The sequence below is a fragment of the Trichosurus vulpecula genome, chromosome 4 (assembly GCF_011100635.1).
Source record: "Trichosurus vulpecula isolate mTriVul1 chromosome 4, mTriVul1.pri, whole genome shotgun sequence".
NCBI lineage: Eukaryota > Metazoa > Chordata > Mammalia > Diprotodontia > Phalangeridae > Trichosurus > Trichosurus vulpecula.
The window spans coordinates 272131690-272150954 of NC_050576.1; the positions used below are offsets into that span (position 1 = coordinate 272131690).

At 41.8% G+C, this 19265-nt stretch overlaps 2 protein-coding genes across 26 annotated transcripts in view; both read right to left on the reverse strand.

The window, feature by feature from the left end:
• The window catches only part of MFF (mitochondrial fission factor), a 45581-nt gene extending 38773 nt beyond the window's left edge, over window positions 1–6808 (reverse strand). For 10 of the 25 annotated variants that reach the window (XM_036754848.1, XM_036754843.1, XM_036754864.1 and 7 more), the window contains exons 1-2: window positions 6602–6788; window positions 1248–1356 (exon numbers count right to left, since the gene is read on the reverse strand). The gene's annotated coding sequence lies outside the window, so the exon portion shown is untranslated. Of the gene's footprint in view, window positions 1–1247; window positions 1357–1907; window positions 2027–6180; window positions 6391–6601 lie in introns of those variants that run through there. The other 15 variants (XM_036754867.1, XM_036754861.1, XM_036754865.1 and 12 more) reach the window with 8 other exon arrangements.
• The window catches only part of COL4A3 (collagen type IV alpha 3 chain), a 121964-nt gene continuing 109375 nt past the window's right edge, over window positions 6677–19265 (reverse strand). The window contains exons 41-46 of the mRNA XM_036755705.1: window positions 17844–18056; window positions 16432–16609; window positions 16174–16288; window positions 15875–16047; window positions 12872–12932; window positions 6677–6955 (exon numbers count right to left, since the gene is read on the reverse strand). Of these exons, the coding sequence (XP_036611600.1) occupies window positions 6677–6955; window positions 12872–12932; window positions 15875–16047; window positions 16174–16288; window positions 16432–16609; window positions 17844–18056 (1019 nt within the window). The remainder of the gene's footprint in view (window positions 6956–12871; window positions 12933–15874; window positions 16048–16173; window positions 16289–16431; window positions 16610–17843; window positions 18057–19265) is intronic.

The following is a 19265-nucleotide window of genomic DNA, read 5'->3' on the forward strand; positions in this document are numbered from 1 at the left end:
TGCTGTCAAACCTTCCCTGACTGAGCTACTAGAGCTCCTGACTATCTTCTTCCCCTCTTGGACTGTCCTGATGGACAGGGCCTGTTTCCTTTTACCTCTATGTTCCCAGCAACCAACACAGGGCCTGGTCCAGATCTGTGATTTCATTAGGGTAGAGAATTCCCCATTTGCAAACTCCCTCTACTAATGCATACTGACTGTTTCATCTGTAACTCAAGAGTCTCAGAGAGTTGCTTGGGATATTAAGAGGCAGACAGTCTATGTGTCATACAGCTTTAGGTGAAACACAATAAATCCAAAGTAGGCTTTAAAACTGCTTCCAAGACCAGCCCTCTAGCCAGTATACCACATCCTAAATATTAAGGAAGCACCTGACAGATGTATACGGGTTTCAATGAGAATTCCCTGTTCCCAAAATGATTTCATCCACATTAAATTTTCAGAGAAGTATTGTTATTTTACAGTTTTTAATTAAAATGCTCTACAAGTAATACTTCTCAGTGAAATTTTTCAGCATCTGAAAAATCCCTTAACACTGTCCTAGAGAAATATTAGTGACACTAAGGAAAATTCATGAGGCAAAAGGTAAAACTCCTCTAAAGAGATTAAATAAGTGAGGAAATTAATTGATCAAAGAGATTTTCAAGGCACTAAACAATAATAAAAAGGTATTTTACATTGTGTTCTGAAACTAGACATTCTACGAAGCAGCTTAAAGTAATCTCTTTAGAATTTTCCTAAAAAACAGCCAAATGAGATTTTCTGAAGACTTTACATATGAAGGTCAATGACAGTGAAACCTGCAAGACCATCTTTTAAAAATAAGATCCAAAACCAGAAGGTGAAACAAACATTAAAAAGGTTCTTGCTTTTAAAATGCTCCTCCATTTCTATCTCTGAGATGCTGGGAGTTTCAGAGAGAGAAAAAAATTTAGCTGTTGAGTCTGCCTCATTTTCTTCTCCAAAATGTTCAATATTTTAATGCTCAGGATCCAGATAGTCCACACCAGAGGTGTCAAATATGTGGCCGGCCTGGCCAAGGGTGACACTCCCCAGGGCCACAGAACCAGACTGCGATGTCAGCTGGAAACATTTAACAAAATAAATAAAAACCCAGTACAACATAGATAATGTTAATATGTGGTTTTCTGTAGCCCAGAGGGATCCACTTCTAACTGAGTTTAACACCACTGCTCACAGTACTAAGAAGCAGCGGTTAAAGGGGAAGAGAAGATTTTCTTACTCACAAAAGTATTCCAGCTATGGCTTGCTATATGCACTATCTGCTTCTGTGCTTCATATCAAATCCTTGAACTTGTTTCAACTAGGATGTGCTGTAGTTGTTGCTTCTTTTCCCTAGAAAGACAAAGTAGCCAAATTTTACACGACCTTATGCTGTTGACAACCCATCCATTTCAATCCGAGGACTTGGGGGTGGGGGGGCGCCTCCCCGCACTGGAGAAAAGGAAAATTTCCAATTGTTCCAAGTCTCAGATTCACCAACAAACAACTTATCAAATACTTATCAGGTGTTTCTGGCAAAGCAAGGTACTTGAGATATAATGACCAAAAAAACAAAATAACTTTGCACTTATTTCTACAGAGGGCTTTTTATCTGATAATGAAACACCTCCAAAATAAAATAAAATATGAACTCTAATTGTTCCTACTGTACTGCCAACAAATTTTTAATCTAAAGAAATACGGCAGCTGGAAAAAAAAATAAAGAGTATAGTGGGCAAGTGAAGCACAGTAAAAGATTTATTTTATCATTACATTTATTATTCTTGATGTTAAGAACAGCAATGGAATTAAAGTCAAGAGGATTTTCTCTTTGGGACACTTCAATCTGAGAAGGCTTATAAATTAGTCACCATTCAAGCAGAGGTAGGCTGCACACTGCTCACATTACGCATGTGGCTGGACCAAGTCCACACTTCTGGCTTAGACTGGGGAAGGAGGAGTCAGGGCTAGAGGTGACCATGAAGACCAGGTTGGATTGTATCTCTAGTCCTCAATTCCGCTTCTATAAAATAAGGAGGGTCAATTAGATGATCTCCAGAGTTCCTTCCAGCTTTAAATCCTCGATCCCATAATATCTGGCAAACTATGTCTTGCTTTCCATAATGCCACACTGCTTCCCGACTCCACAGCCTACTTTTTAAACATGATTGTTAACAATCAGTGACAATTCATTAATATAGCACCTGTCTCCCCCATTAGATTGAGTTCCTTGAAAGCAAGAACTGGTTTTTGTCTTTCTTTGTATCCCCAGAGCTTAGCACATTGTGCCTGGCACAGAAAAGGTGCTTAATAAATGTTTGACGAGATGACTGACTTTACAAATATTTCATCTGATTCTTAGCAACCACTAATCTCCATTTTACAGATAAGGAAACTGAGGCCCCGAGGAATGAAATGACTTGCCAGGATCATACAGCTAGTCTCTATTTCAGGTAAGACTTGAACCAAGGCCTTCCATTCTCCAAAACCAGCACTATACTGCCTTGCCTCATGAGAACATCGATGTTCTCTCAGTGAGAGGCAGCATGCTATAGTGGATAGAAGGTCCAGTCGTGCCTCTAACACATACTAAACATACAACTGTGGAGCTATCTACTCAACCTCTCAGTGACCCAGGCAACTTTCTATGGCTACAGAACATGAAACACAAAAATCTCAAGAGAAACAAAATTGTTGGGCTGCCCAAAAGATAAATTTTACGGTGGGCATAGGCAGGCTGCAGTCTAGAGCCAGCAGAGTTTTCCACAGAAGTGACCTAAAAGATTCTCAAAGACATGTATGATGGGCAAAGGAAGCCAGCTGGTCAACAGCAAGAGATAACCAAGAGCCTGAGTTTGTACTGTTAGCCACAAAACATTAAAAGACTCAGAGGAAGGTCTCCACACACTGGGGCAGATCCTATTTGGAAGGACACAGACTAAAAATATACAGAAAATATACAGCTGTAGATGAGTTGCCATCTACATGAGTGAAGTGCCCAAACCGGTAAGACCGCAGATCCAAAATATGCAAGTATAACGACCTGATGGCCCAACACGTCCACTGATTCACATAATCACTAACAATCACTTCTTTATACCACTTACTGGATTTTGTTTCAGTAATTAAATTTCTACTGTCACACCACAAGGCACAAGTCAAGATGTAACCCCATTCACTTCAACAATTATTTCAGGGGATCCCAGGATCCTAGAGCTAGGGCTGGAAGGGAATTCAGAGGCTATCTAGTCAACCTTCCTCCCTGCCCCTCCTTACCCACCACCATTTCACAGATGAAACTGAGGTCCAGACAGGTTAAGTGACTCGCCTAAACTGACACAGATCCCTGAGGTGGGACATAAGCTCTGATCCTGACTCTACAGCCTGAGCAAACTGCACAGTAGGCACTAGGCTGCCTCCCCAACCACATCCCTGCGCAAGGCACCGTATGAACTAGGCATCGGTAGAATAAAGAAGAAACCTGATACAGCGCCTGCCCTTGAGTGGACAATTTAATGGGGAAATGGCAAGTACACAAATAGCTATGCTGTATGGCAGAATGGGATCAGCGCCAACGAGAGTTCCAGAAAAAGTGCTATAAAAAATTTAAGGGGAGAAGAGAATGCTTTCTACTAGGGGATCAAGGAGGGAACAAAGTGTTGGACTTGGGAGTCAGAAAGACTTGAGTCCATGTCCCCCCGAGACATTTGTGTGCCTCTGGGAAAGTCGAATAACCTCCCTGAGCCTCAGTTTCCTCATCTGTAAAACAGTATCGACAGTACCAACTCCACAAAGCTGTGGTGAGAATCTAATCGGCGATGTAAAGCACTTTGCAGATCTCCAACTGCTACAGAAATGAGCGGGGAGGGGCAGTGCCTGAAACAAGGGAAGAATTCAAGCAGGCAGAGACGGGGCCTGAAGGCCTTGGGAGAGGGACGAGCAGTGCAGGTAGGTTAGAACAGAGCACAGGAAAGGAAAGGAAGCCTGGAGCCAGTGTGGATGGGACCGAATGAAGACAGCGAGACGTTTGCCCTGTACGGTCTATGTGCAGTGGAAGGTTCCTGTGTGAAGAGCAGACATGCTAGCTTCTAGCAGCTTGAAGCAGGGAGCTCGTCCCTGTTGGTCCGGGAGTCCATGCCCAGGGCCCAGTAAAGATCAAGCTGGGGGTTAATAAACACTCAGGAATCATTAACCAGACGCTGGCCTGTTAAGATGTCTTACGCACCAACCAGAAAGTTGGGATGAAAGGGGAAGAAAATGGAGGCTGCACGGGGAGTTGGGAGGGCATTACATCAGTTCCACAGTACTATTTTCCAACAAGCACACGTTTGTTTTTATAGTATTTCTTTCTTACGTTAAGATTAAAAGAACAAAGACTCACATTTGAAAAGATGGTTTCTGAAAGAGCCAAGTTTTCTTACAGTTAATTTGAGCCCAAAGAAATTGAAAACAAAAGATACCCTTGAGTTATCACGTTTAACAAGTTCCAGGAGTAAATAGGGGCATTTCCACTCAATTTCAACTCTGTTGTGTCTTGACTGCTCACATAAAACAAAAACAGACCATACACGTCTTTCCTATCAAGCTACGCTGCTCTGCGTGAGTGTCCTTAACAGAATCTCTGCTCTGGCGAGGTACGGTGATGTCAGTGGCATCACCGAGTATCCGCCTCAGCACAGAAGATAAGGAAGGTTCTGATGACCAAGGCTGGGGAGTATGTGCTGGAAATGGAAACCGCATAGTCTCTAAAAGCTGTCACTCAAAAGAGGGGTCACCAGGACCACCTGGTCGCTGTAGAAAGGAGTTAACGTGGGTCTCCCTGTGCACATGTAACCCAACCCCGCTCTTCTTTGGTACCTCCTAAACTCTGAGGGGAGCAGTTCTCAGCAAATAGGACGATGAACAGCATCTGTTTTCAAGAAGCCAACCCAAAATGAGAAAATATATTAATAGGTTGTCTTAAAATACCATCAAAATCAACTACAACGGCAAAGAGGTGGAAATGAAGGGCATGCCCATCCACTGGGGAATGGCTGGACAAGTTGTGACTGTGATGGAGTGCTACGGTGCTGTAAGAAATGACAAGCAGGATGGTGTTAGAAAAGTATGCAAAGATTTGCATGAAGGAGGAACCAAGAGAAAGTTGTATACACTAACGGCCCAATTGTTTTAAGAGTAACTGAGAACTATTCTGAGCAATACAATCATTCGAATCAACTGAGAAGGTCTTGTGAAGGAACACGCTATCCACCTCCGGAGGAAGAACTGATACATGGAAGGATGCCACACATACATCTACAGCAAACGTTGGCTCTCTCTAATGTGGGGCGGAGAGGAAGAGAGGAAGGGGGGAGACAACGTGAAACTGAGACCCCAAAAGCTAAAAAAACTAGAAGAAACCCTCCAAGTTAATACCAGAGGCAGCGATTCAATCTCTCGGTTTACCCTCCATCACAAGTACGTTTTCTATTCGCTGGAAAGCGATAAAAACATCGAATGTGAATCAAACAGCCTAGTGGCTATTTGGGAGGAGCTGGTAAAGATCCAGTAAAGGAAGTTTCTTTTTCTGTACGTTAACACCTGAAGATCTTTTCTTTTCCTTTCCATTAAAACATATCACAATACTTTTAACTGCTCCTCCCCCTCCCCCAGTGTAATATTTAGATAGTCTCCCTAGAGGTCCTTCATCACATCCAACTTTATCTGGGAAGAAGGCAGACCCCTCAAGTCTTGTTTGTATCTATTTTCAAGTTTCCTCCCTTAGACTGAACAGCGGGTGTCCCCAGCACCATGGCTGGTACATACTGGGCGCTTAATAAATGCTTGTTTACTTGGCTTGCTCAAGTTCCCTACTAGGCAGAAAGGGCCAAGGAAAGTAGCTTCAGCTTCCTCCCTGCCCCTCCCCCGCCACTTTCCTCCCTAACAGTGACTCAGTAGGGCATCTCCTTAAAATCCACAATCAGCTCGGTTCAATGTAAAGGATTTTGGGTCAGAGGCTCTGGGATCGAATTCTGCCCTGCCAGTAATCAGGAAAGACCCCGAGAGACCCTCTCTGCTCGAAATGAGATGCGAGCCAAAAGGAAGGCTGGAGTGGGAGCTCCTCGAGGGCAAGCGCTGTTTGCCTCGGCTCGGTGCCCCGCACACAGCAGGCGCTAAATAAATGTTCTTTACAAATACCGGATAAGGACGACTTCCGTTTGGCTTTTCCACGGCTATTTGGAGAGACCCCGGGTGACGCCCCCCGCCCCTCCGCACGCCAGGAGGGGTCACGAGCAAGGTCAGCCCCGGTACCCAACCCGGGGGGGCGGTCTATGCCCGAGGGCAAATTCAAGGTCACCCAGGGAGCCCGGGAAGGGAAGGTGGACCCAGGCGTCCGAGCCCCGGCCACCGGGGTTGCCCCCGTAGAGGGGGCCTAGCTGGGCTGCCCGTGAAGCGGGGCCTTGAAGGCCGAGGGAGAGACCCGTGGGAAAGGAAGGCAAGGCCTGGGCCAGACCCCGCCCTCGGCTCCGAGCCCGCCCCTCCGCGGGGTCTGGGGCCCCCTGGCCCGCCGAGCTGGGCCAGGCGGGGGGGAGGGGAAGGCGGCGGGGCGGAGACTCACCCTAGAGCCCCGTTGGTGAAGTCGCCGGCGGGGGCCCCTCGGGCCGGCTCCCCCGGTAGCTCGGGCTGAGCGCTCTCAAAGGCCGTTGGCTGGGCGCATGAAGACGCCGGGGACAGGCAGCCGGCTGGATGGCCCCGCAGAGGCTCCACAGAGGGAGAGAACGACCGGGACTGTCCCCTTAGAGGAGCCGTAGTCGTAGCCTGGCCTGATCAGGTGACCAGAAACGGGGCGGAAGCGCGGCGGCGCCGGCCCAGCGCGGGCGGGTGACGCCAGGCCGACATTTTTGTAGCGGGCGATGGACCCGGCGGCCGACGTCGTGCGTGCGTGCGTGCATCCACTCGTCGCAGCCGGCGACTTTTAAAGGCCGTGGGGCTCACCTCATCCGTAGGGGTCTCAGGGCTAGAGTAGCGGAGGACCATAGAGGCCTAAGTGACGTACTTAAGGTGTTACCCAAGCAACAGAATTTGAACCCAGACCCCTCGTAGTCCAGAGGCGATTAACACCTTCATATCCCAACAGGACATAAACCACCGCTTGGGCCTCGAGTGGCATCTGTGAAATGGGCATAACCATCACCTGTTCCGCCCGCGCCAAGTCAGCAAGCACTTATGAAGCGCCTACTGGATGTTTTCACTCTAAACATTAATTTAGCACCTAATATGTGGCCAGGCTTTGTGCTAAACCCCCGGGACACCAAGAAAAGCCAGAGCAGCCCCTGCGCTCACCAAGCTCCCAGTCCGATGGCCGGGATGACATACCCACGATATAGACAGACTAAATTGGGGATAATTTCAGAGGGAAGGCACTAACATTAAGGAAGATGGAGGAAGGCTTCCTGCAGGAGGTGAGAGTGGTAAGGTTTGAATGGTTTAAATTTGTAGGATTTAAAACTAAAAGACTCCCATTTCACTCTTTAAAAAAATTAGCTTTCGTCAAGAAACTAAAAAAAAAAATGGTACATCGTACAAAGGACAAACAAAAGTGCCGAATCTAAAGTGCGTTTCACTCTTAAATCTGGTTCAACTCCTTTATTTTTTTTGTAGATAAGGAGGCGGAGGGTGTTTGGGACAGGATTTTCAAATAATAGGAGAGACATCCTTAGGAGAAACAAAGTAAATTTATTTTGCAAACCTTGCAAGATTTGGGCATACCTCCATAATGGTAAAAGGGAACCTGCCTTAATTTATACTCTTAATGAAAAGATTCCCACCCACCTCTATCCCTTCTCACCATTGGCTGGGAGGCGGGCTTACAGTCTAGGCACGAAAACTAGACAGAGGACCCAAGGTTGATCTGATCCATTCAGGTTTTCCCTATCAGAACTCAACTGCCAGGGTGGTGGCTGAAAGTCTAGTAGAAGAAATGGGGTGGGGGGGGGGGGAAGAGAGACCTTCCTGGAGCAGAGAACAAATAGCTCACAGGAAGTTCATTATCTTCTAACATCTGAGAGAGAGGGGGAAGGGTATGCCCACAGCTCCAGGCCCTGACCTTCCAAAATCACAAGGCCAAATCCCAAACCTCTCCTACTCCCTTAGACATACCCTGTGAAGTCTTCACAATTATCCATCCCATTCAAGGGGGAAGGGCGAGGGCGCTTGTTTGTGCATAGGCAAACCGCCTAGACGAACATCGGCTGGGGGACTTTCCAGTAATACAAAACACCCATTGAAGCCGGGAGACGATTTGTCTGAACTGGAGACTTTAGATGTCCGGCCTCCAGTAAGTGACTTGACAGCCAGGGTAGGTCAGAGGTGCGAAGGGAACACGAGGTTTTCTGGCTTGGAGGGCTCTCTGCCCAGCCTCTGAACCCACCTCTGAGCAGGTAGTGCCCAAGGTCTATTGATGATGGACAGCTTTTACACAAGGTAAAGATCTAGGAGCTGTACTTTTAGAAAAAGTGGACAAACTGGCCTCCTGGTTATCTCCTGAAATTGACGTTTCATCTCCCACCTGCTTGGTTTGGCGAGGGTTGCCTCCCAGGCCTGAAATCCCTTTCTTTGTTTCATTCAAAGCTCAGCTCATGTGCCTCCTGCTATCAGCCTCTGCTGAGTCCCCCCCCCCCCATATTAAATACCTTATTTTTTTACTTATCTTTGTAAATATAATATTCTCCCAATAGATTGTAAATTCCTCGAGGTCAGGAACTGCCTTTCATTTTGTCTTTGTATCTTTAGCATTTAGTACAATCCCTCTCTTGTGCTTAATGACTAGGTATGGGCCCTGGAACTCCCTCTTCCCTATAACTTTCCTTGAACTTTCGCACAGGGCCAAGTGAGGGATCCACTCATCCTGGTGATCCTTTCACTGTGGTCCCACACCCAATCTCCAATTCTGTGTTACCTCTAACCTAGCCCGGCCCTTCATTGTCTATTACCTCTGATCACCTCAGGCCACTTTCCACCTTTAATTCCATCTGCACCCATCTGTGCACCCCAGACTACTTGGCCACTCCTTGATCCCAACCAGATCTTCCCATAGTCTCTGTAAGAGGCAAAAATGAGACGAATATGATGAGAAATGGGACTTTAGATCTTGAATAGAGAGAGCAGTGTCAGGGGCTGGCTAGGTCTATGGGAACACTACTTTCATGAGTAGCTGAAGTTGAGTGGAGATGGAGATCGTGAACTTCAAGGGTTGAAGAAGGTGATGAGCTAGGAGGTCAGTTTGTTAGGTAATCAATAGACAAATTGATGTATCAAAGGTGAAATCTTGTGTGCCACACTCCATGCTAGGCACTGGGGAGACAAAGATGAAACAAGAGAAGTTTATAATCTAGTGGCAGAAATAGGACTATGTTGTATGCAGATCGCTGTAATACGAGATATATGATAAATCCAAACAGAATAGTTTGAAAAATTCAAGGGGAAAGAAATCCCTTTGGACCATGGGGACCATCATTTGTTTTGTGGAGAAGCTGGGGAGGCCTGGAAGGCAGCTTAAGTATTTCAGTTGGTTGAGGTGTTGGGCAACACTATACCAGGAATGGGCTAGGCATGCGCAAAGGTGAGAGGTCTGGCAAAGGTAAATTATTTTACTAGTAATTTTGTCTTAAGTTTTTAACCTTTTGCTACGAGGAGGACAACTACCCCTTTTCTCCACACCTCTAGCTGTATATACCCTAGCTACCATCTAATGTGTAGAAATTCCTTACGTTTCAGGTTTGCATTTCATGAAACAAATCAATGACCTACTTTATTAATTCTGTAAATGTGAAAATCTATAGCAATAATTGATTCAGTATTTTAGATGAAATATTAATTTTATTTTTAGATCATGAGTGCATGAATAGAATATTGTTTAAAAAGCAAAATATTCCATTTTAGGTGTACTTGCTGAAGTATTTATATATTACAATAATGTTATCCATTCTTGAAACACAAAAACATTAAATGTTTAAAAATAAAACTTCATTTCTTATGTAATTATTGCTAAATGTCATTGAGTGCTAGCATAACATTTGGCATATGGAAAAGTTCATTGTTAGTTTAGTTTTTGAAATTCTAACAGTCAAGAATTTTATTATTTAATTTGGAAAATAAATTGAAATGTTCATCCCGTTGAAACGGATCTCTAGGAAATCTTTGAATAGATTGCTAAATCCCGGTTTGAAACCGTAGATCTATAAAGAGATTATTCATGATTCATGTTTAATCTACAAAGCTAAATTTTTCCAACAGAAATTGATTATTTTTTAAAAGTCAGAAAGAATGACATAATTAAAAGTACAATATCATAAATACAAAATTTCCTAGTGTGCAGTTCTTGGAAATGACCTGAGTGTGTTCAGACCAACTTTTGACTAGCATTCCATTTGCAGTTTGGCCACGCTCAGAGAGCATTGGGCTGAAAACAGAGAGATTTGGGTTCTGGGTTTTGCTACTAATCAGCTGTGGCAACTTCCTCAGCCTCTCCTAGCTTCCTCATCTCTAAAATAAGGAGATGGATCCATAGATGGCCTTTACAATCCTTTCTGTCTTCAAAAATCTGTGACAGTAGATTTGTAAAACAATCTAGTTTTCAAACTTAGGTTGAATGAAGAGATATTTGCAAGTACACAGTCTTAGTATATATAAATATTGAAAGTCTTAGTATAGTTTTAAGTCTTAACATCCTAAGTAGTTTAAACCTTTACTTGGGCTTTTGGGATGGATATCCTGTATTAAGAAATTCCCAGTAGATTTCTCCAAGTAACGTTATCATTTGATGCCCCTTTTAAGGTAAGATAGTTTAAAAGCATCAAACAGAATAATAAAAAGCATTCATTTGTTCTTGGAAAGTTTAAAATATATATTCACAGAATTAGTAAAAGTTTGATATTTTGTCTTTATTGAAAGAGTAGGTGTGGTGACTGAACCTATGATTTAATTAATACAGGAAACCTCAGATGAGGGAAATCCTTCACCAATACAGCTGCGCATCCTTGCGAGCTAGAGAGTTTCCTATAGTACTGAGAGGTTAAGTGATGTGCCCTGGGTCTCCGAGCCAGCATGTGACAGAGGAGGAAACGTGCCTTTGGGTCTTCCTGGAAGCAGTGCCAATTTTCTACCCACTGGGCTCATGCCTCTCTCTTTTATATAAACTGTTTTTATGCGGTTGTTACTGTTGTTTTCTTTCTCCTGGCTTGGGCTTTGGCACGAGGCGAGCCAGTGAGAGAATATGGCACAAATTAAGGGAGCTGATTTAATGTGTTGACAGGGCCACCGGAACATGGAAGTAGGGCTTCCATCCAGCTCAAAAGAACCTCTCCTCCAAGATCTTCAAAAGCAGCTTAGAACAGTCAGTGTTAAATTCTTTTCTCATGCCTATTGAATTTTTAGATATGACAGTAGATCTAGACAGTGCAGCAGAAGGCAAAAAATGTGGGGTACGTGAGATTCTGTGAGACTCAGCCAGTATTTAGTTCTTATTTTGTGGCTATTGCAGGTATTAATTATAAGAATGTTTATACATGCAGAGCATTTGAAGCTCATCCAAGCACCCAGTTTTTTTTTATTATATGTGCATTGCCAGTCAATTTAATATACTACTTTTTACATATGAAAAAATTATATAATAAGACAAACAAGGAAATAAGTTCACAAGTAAGAAAAATGTCAGATTGCATCAAAATACCTATTTTCAGCAAGATCAATTAGGTAACTGAATTTAATTAGTTAGTATTGGCACTTATAGGGATACTTCATTGATATCCATGGTCCTATCCATTATGGGTTTTTTCATCACCACTGCAAATTGCTCCTTCCCTACATGTCCTCCTGGATGATTCTTGCTTCTGTTTACCCTGGAAGACTTTGGGTTCTTTTACTATTTCATATATGCCAGTGCAGCACATAGGCTGTCCATCTAATGACTCTCCCTGTGACTACCTAATTGACCTACCTCCTTTCTGGCCATGGGTAACCTTGGTTGTTGAATTCCATGGTTGTCGAAGGGTGAAGTGGGAAACCAAGGGCACCTGTTTTCCTAATAGGAGTACTTAGTGGTTTGTGCATGTATTCAGTGGAGGAAGTATTAAAGGGGAGTATGTTTTCAAAGGATGGATGGAAAATAGTCTATCAAAACCAGTACTTAGAAGGCGAGAGTTTTGCCTACTTTGAATGATAATTTAATAGCTTAAATTGATAAAGCATTTTATGGTAATGAGGCACTTTTCTGTATTCAGCTAAGGGAGTGTTACAATGAGACATTCAAAGAGTCAATATACTTTTAAATTTTAGCTGTCTGGTTCCCTTCTTGAGTTAGCATCATGAGTTCTGGGCGCTCTGCTGACAGAAGATGTGGGTGGTTTGAACTGGCCTCAGGAAATATGTGCCCCGAGACAGGGTCATTTCTGTTCTAGGCTTCAACAGGTTCAATAGGTGTGAGTCAAGTTCTGTCCAAAATACCTTTGCCTATTAAACAGTCTTCCAAATGTCCTCGAAGAACCAAGAATTAACTCCTTCCTTGGAGTGTTGGAGAGCAGGATGTAGGTAAACAAGCCTTGGGAATACTTTGAGGCATACTCCTCCTTCCGTTTGATTTGGGGTATTTAGCTGCATCTCAACCACCATTTATTTAGTACTTTAATTAAACCAACAGTGGTCTAAAAGCACTAATAATGCTTTTTGTGAATAAGCTGGTGGCACAGCACAGTAGTTTCATTCTTAAAAAGAGTTTTCATAGTGGCACAGCTATACTGCCATTTGTCGAATTTTTAAAAAATCAGTATTCTCTGCTTAGGTGGCAGTTTGATTTTCTGTGATTTTGTCAGTCTCTTCTCTTCATGCAGACCTGACAGCGACTGATTATCCTCTCTAGCTCTCCGGCTTTCACAGTGGATGGAATAGGTTTTCTGGGGGAAAAATATTAAAGAGAAAAATATTTGTTTAATTTAAGTCAACACACATTTAACTAGTGTAAGTGCTTCGGATATAAAGACAAAAAATTCAAAAGCCCCTTTTCTCAAAAAGATTACAGTGCCTGGCACATAGTGAGTACTTAATAAATGCTTGTTGACTGATTCACTGACATTACCCTGGAGGAGACACTGCTTTTATGAAACAGGAGAGAAAATGTACCGTGTTCAAATCTGCATCAAAAACACAAACACAGTAACTCAAAAATGATACTTTAAGAGTATTTTGTCATATGAAATAGAATTCCTGAAAAAGTCTAAATCAGATTTTGCAGATTTATTTGTACTTTAGAACCACTAACAGGTCATCTCTTTAAAGGAAACCTAGAGTGAAACTTTTTTTGTGGTATGGATTTATTTGCATTTATTTTGTTAAGTTCCAATTTTCATATGCATGTGTAACAGTTCTTAAAACAATCTATATTATTTTAAATAATGAGGATTTATTTTATTTGTGTTTTATAAATGCTTTAATTATGTTGACATGTTGATCTTTCCAATCATTGTAGCTTGATATTTGGTATAAATTATCCTGTTTTTAATTGAAAAAACAGAAACACCAAAAAGTTTAATAATTTGCTCACCTCAGAGAGTAAGTTGAGGGTAGGAATTAGAACAAATAAATCTTTGACATTTCTCACTGATTGTTTAACTTGTTAACTCATTAGTTCAGCACCAGGAAGTCCTTGATTTAGAAAAAGGTAAAAATGTTGATAATGGATCTCTGGTGGGGTGGAGAATAAATGATCATGTCACTGTGGGTATAAGGGCATTTGTACCACCTCATCCCAAAGTATCCATCAACAAGTATTAAGTGCTTATTATGTCCCAGGCACTGTGCTAAGCTCTGGGAATATGGAGAAAAAATGTGAAGCAATACCTGCACTTAAGGACCTTATATGTACCAATGGGGAAGATAACATGTACATGCATGTATAAGGATAGAAATAATATATACAGAGTAAATTCAGGGGTTGTTCTGGGAGGAGGAGACCAGGGAGGGGCTCTTGAAGGAAAGGGTGGGGGAGGTTGGAGTTAACCAGGGATTCCCAGAGTCAAAGATGAGGAGGAGAGCATTCCAGAAATGAAGGATAGCCAATGTAAAGATCTGGGCATGGGAGATGGGACAGCCAGCAAGTTGGCACTCATGACTGGACCATTGAGTGCGTGGAGGGGAGTGATGTTTGAGAAGATTGGAAAGGTAGTAAAGAGCCAAGTGGTGAAGAGCTTAAAGTGCCAGAAAATAGGGTATCTATTTGATAATAGAGGTAGCAAGAAGCCACTGGAGTTTATTGAGTAGGGAGGTGGCCTGGTTAGATGTACCAGTTAGGAAGATCACTTTGGTGGCTGTGTGGATGATGGTTTGGTGTGAGAAGAAACTTGAAGTAGGGAGACCAAATAGCATTTGGTCTGTTGTAACAATATCATTATATATTCTAATGTTATCGTAATAGTGTTGTAATCACTACTGTAATAATCCAGGTGAGAAGTGATGAGGCTTTGTGAGTGGGCATAAGGGGGTATTTTTGAAAAATGTTGTGGAGATAGGAACAAACTGATTGCCTATGAATAATGACTTCCTTCCTGCCAGGAACATTCAGGCAGAGAAGGTGACTTAATTATTAATAATAAGCTAAATAGAATTTCTTAGGCCTGACTTTGTTTTGATTGGAGCGTCTCCATCCCCATTTTTGAAATCTCATGTTCTAGATCACATCATTTATTGGACTGATACCCTTCTCAGAGTCATCAGATCATTGTGCAATAATAATAACTTGCTTTTATGCAGTGCTTTTAGGTTTAGGCCTACAAAGTGCTTTAAAAACATTATCTCAATTCATCCTCAACACAGGTCTGGGAGGTAGGTGCTGTTATTATCAAGAAACTGAGACAGGCTTAGGTTCAGTGACTTGTCCAAGGTCACACAGCTAATGTCAGAATCTATATTTAAACTCTGGTCTTCCAGACTGACTCCAGGTCTGACACTCTTGTCCACTGCCTAAGCAGCTTACAACTTCCTAGTGAATGAATACCGTGCATGACATTAGAGATGTTTTTGCTTAGGAGATGTTTTGCTGACAGCCATGATTACATTATGTACTTAGTAACGAAATGGCTCTGGCTACAATTGATTCCGCAGTGCTTAGATGTTGATGGTGCCAATTTGAAGGTGGCTTTGGTAGTGTAAGTGGATTCTTGGCATGTGAGCCAAGTAACATCAAAATGCTGCTGTCAAAAACAAAATAAATGTCCACTGATTGGAGAATGGCTAAATCAGTTGTGGTGCATGTTTATGGAATATTACTGTGCTGTAAAGAAATGCCAACTATGATGAATACAGAGAAGTTTGGAAAGACTTATATGAACTGATGCAGAATTAAGTAAGTAAAACAAAGAAAACAATATGTACAAGGACTCTATCTATGTAATTGGAAACCACTACTATGAAACAACTGGAAATGAATGTTGCCAAATTACAAAGGACAAGCATGGCCTGAGGAGGAGATATGAAAAGACACCCCTACCCACTCCTTAGTAGAGCCACGAGGCCCACAGATATGAAAAACTGCATGAATTTGAAGGTTCTTTCAATATTGATCAGTTTTATAGATCAATACATTAATCAATATTTTACTGACCAATAAATACTGATTTATTTATTGATCAGACTGTAAATTTTATTTCTTTTTTCTTTTCTTATTTTTAATTTTTTTGTCATGTGCAATGGTCCTCTGGGAGAAGCAAAGGGCTGAATACATTTAGGTGATATAAAAAGATATTTCCCAAATTTATTTTAAAAACAAAGGGAAATGCTGCTCTGCGTAACCTTGGAGTAGTTCTGTTGAGTCTCCAGACAAGGTGTGTCCTTGAATATTTACCTGAACATTCTCCTTGGATTTAATGAAGCCAACCAGAAACTGTAAGAATTTGAATAGTAGTTGCAGGTTCCCCTTCCGTGACATTCTATAAATGGATTGGCGCGGAAGTCTTCCAGGCAGGAACCAGGGGATGCTAGTGCTTGCCCAGAGCCTTCTGAGCCTGCACTTGTGTACTGTGAAAACAGGAGCATCAGAAGTTTTAATTTTCAGGTGCCAAACAGGTTATTTTGTGCAGTGTTAGCCCATGGGGCTGCTGAAAATAACACCTGCTGTTATTTTCCTTCGGCTTTTTCCCTTACCATGACAAAGGAAAATCCTTTCCAAAGAGAAATCCAGCCCTCAGGACATAATGGTATGTCAGTGGTTTGACTGTGAACCGCTATGGCCATGGCAGGACCTTCACAGACTGTACATCTGAAACATGGCAGAAAATGTGGTAAATATCACCACTTTCTAACATTGTAGTTGTCATAAGTTGTGTGCTACACAGAACATTTAAACACCATGAAACTAAATTTTCATTTTCTTATCAGAAGAAGAAGGAAGTAACTTAGTACCTGCTAATAAAAGGCTCCAAAGCTCTGCCGGTAATTGGGGCCATGTTCATTGGCATCTGAGCCGTTGTTGACAGCCAGTATGAATAGTCATTTCGGGAAGCAAAATTGCATACATCATTGGTATTACAGAACAAGAAAGGCATGGTGGTAAAACGTTGTAGGCAGCTACCAAGAGTTCCTGTAAAACACAGGATTGTGCATCTTTACTAGTTGGAAATTAATTTAGTTATCTCCACTAGAGTGTCACTTTAGGAAGGCATAATCTGAAGTACTTGGAGAAAAACTGGTTAATGGCAAATTATCAATTCTATAAATAACAGCATCTCCAAATTGTAATGTTGAAAGGCTGCTCATATGACAATTCAGTAAAATCATGGTGAGGTTTTTTTTCCCCCATTATGCATTTAGATTGCTTTAGGAGTTTTTTGGGAGATGTGTATGAAGAATGTCCACTGAAATCACACTGTTCTGAGCATGGAAGTGATCCTGGGTTCTCAAACTCTGTACCAGTAAAGTGACAAGCCTAAGATGGTAGGTCCTTCCAAGCTGCAAAGGTTCTAACCTTAAGCCTAGTGACAGACTATATGCTTATTGATAGGAACAAGCCTAGCCCAGTGTGGGAGATTTATCTCTCTAAGGCTGGCCTCCAGCTGATCATTATTTTCAGCCACAGAAATTCAGCAAAACTGTCCTCCACAGACTAGAAGAGCTATGACCTCCACTGGTTCAGGGGATATGCAAACCAGTGAAATAATGTATCCTTGGAACATGACTATAGGGAAAGAACAGGACACACCCTTGGGTCAACCCCACTCCAAATTTACCTATTTGAATATTCATTGCTTAGTAGAGAGATAATAAATTTAAGATTTAAAGGCAGGCAGATGTTTTAATTCAACATTACTTGGAATGAGTGGGATGAATCCTTGGCAGGATTATTCTGACAGTTATTTTGGGATGACAGTACAGACAGATCAACGCTTTATTTGCTCTCTGAGCTAAAAATAAATATTGGAGGCAAACTAAACAAGAATTTGGGGAGATAATGTAGGATAGGATAATTGTAGGATAGTTCAAGTTTTGCTAGGTCAAGCACTGCCATATATCAAGAAAATAATAGGCAATATGGAAAATAACCTGCTTTCTTATTGGATTAGGGGCACCATCATACTTGAATTCATCTCTAAACTCACATTTTTCACTCTTCCCTTTCCTAAAATCTATACTGTAATTTGTCTAATGTAGAGACAGAGAAAAATAGTCATTTAGGTGAAGATATTTTATTTTACTTAAATATCTGGTTGAAATGATTTGCATTGTTTTTAATGTCCAACTTTTGAGGCAACTACACTATATGATAGAGTTTTCACTCTTAGTGAAATAAATTATTTAAATTACTCCTGAGACCTTACCAAGGTCTTGTCCATAAGATCGTTCATTTCCCTGCACAAAGAGAAGAGAATAGCCACTATAAAGGGGCACCGTTCCTCCTGGGCATGAAGGAATCTCTGTCGATTGGCTGTGACGGGTGAAGATAAAGCCCCTGATGGATGGCCCAGTTGCAGGTGGTCCAAAGTTTCCAGGTTTTCCTTTTAATCCAGGCAATCCAACTGATCCAGGTGGTCCTTGAAATTATATATTTAAATATTAGGGGAAACACGAACAAAAAAATTACTGAAAAGTACATCCCTCATCACTCAATTCCAAACTTGTGACTCAGTTTTGTTCGATGAAAGACTCATGTGTATCTGTTATGGCTTATACATGGAAATGTTTGTTGTGCCTAATAATAAGAACTAACGTTTACATAGTGCCTCCTATGTGCCAGATACAGGGCTATGCACTTTACAAGTATTATCTCACTTGATCCTCACAACAGCCCTGGAAGTAGATGCTACTATTATCACCATTTTACAGATGAAGAAACTGAGGCTACAAGGTTAAGTGACTTGCTCAGGGTCACAAAGCTGGTAAATGTCTGATGTCAGATTTGAACTCAGATCTTCCTAACTCCAGGCCCAGGGCTCTATCCTAGATGCCCCACGTATAATAGGCACTCCAATAAAGAATGAATGAGTGGTTGAATTGAATGAATGTGGGCATTACTTTATATTATTTGGCCAAACAGTATCTTCTGTGTTGTCATTATTTGTGTAGATGTGTTATCTCTTCCTAATGTACGGAAGTTCTTTGAAAAACAAAATTTCTTAGTCATATCTGTATCCTGTCCAGTACCTAGGTAACCATCACCCTATACATTGTAAGTATTCAAATATTTATTAAATGAATTAACTCAAATGTCAAGGATCTTAGAAAGTCAAACAAAATCAGCTGAAATCTACAGAGAAGATAGAATGCTAGGTCTGGAGTCAGGAATATCTGAGATCAAATCTAGTCTCAGGCTTATTGGCTGTGTGACCCTGGCAGGTCTTTAAACCTCCCCTTTCCTCAGTTTCCTCAACTGTAAAATGGGGAATAAAAACAGCACCCCTCTTGCAGTTATTATGAGGCCCTATTTAGATAAAGTGTTGAGTACAATGATTGGCATATATATATGTATATATACATGTGGATGTATATATACACACACATAAAATATTTGCTTATTCCCTTTGCCTTTCCCTTCCCTTCTCCTCGTTTTGGAGACTGAACCATATAGGGCTATGGAGTAGATGAGAAGACTGTTCTGTGCAGTAATTCCTAGATTTCTTTTTTGTTCCTCCTGACCACCTCTCCCTGTGGTTAAGAGGAAAGGTAAATGAAGAAATCCCACATTACCTTGAAGTTACACAGCATCTTGCCAAACACAATATGGTACTTATTTCTCTTAGCAA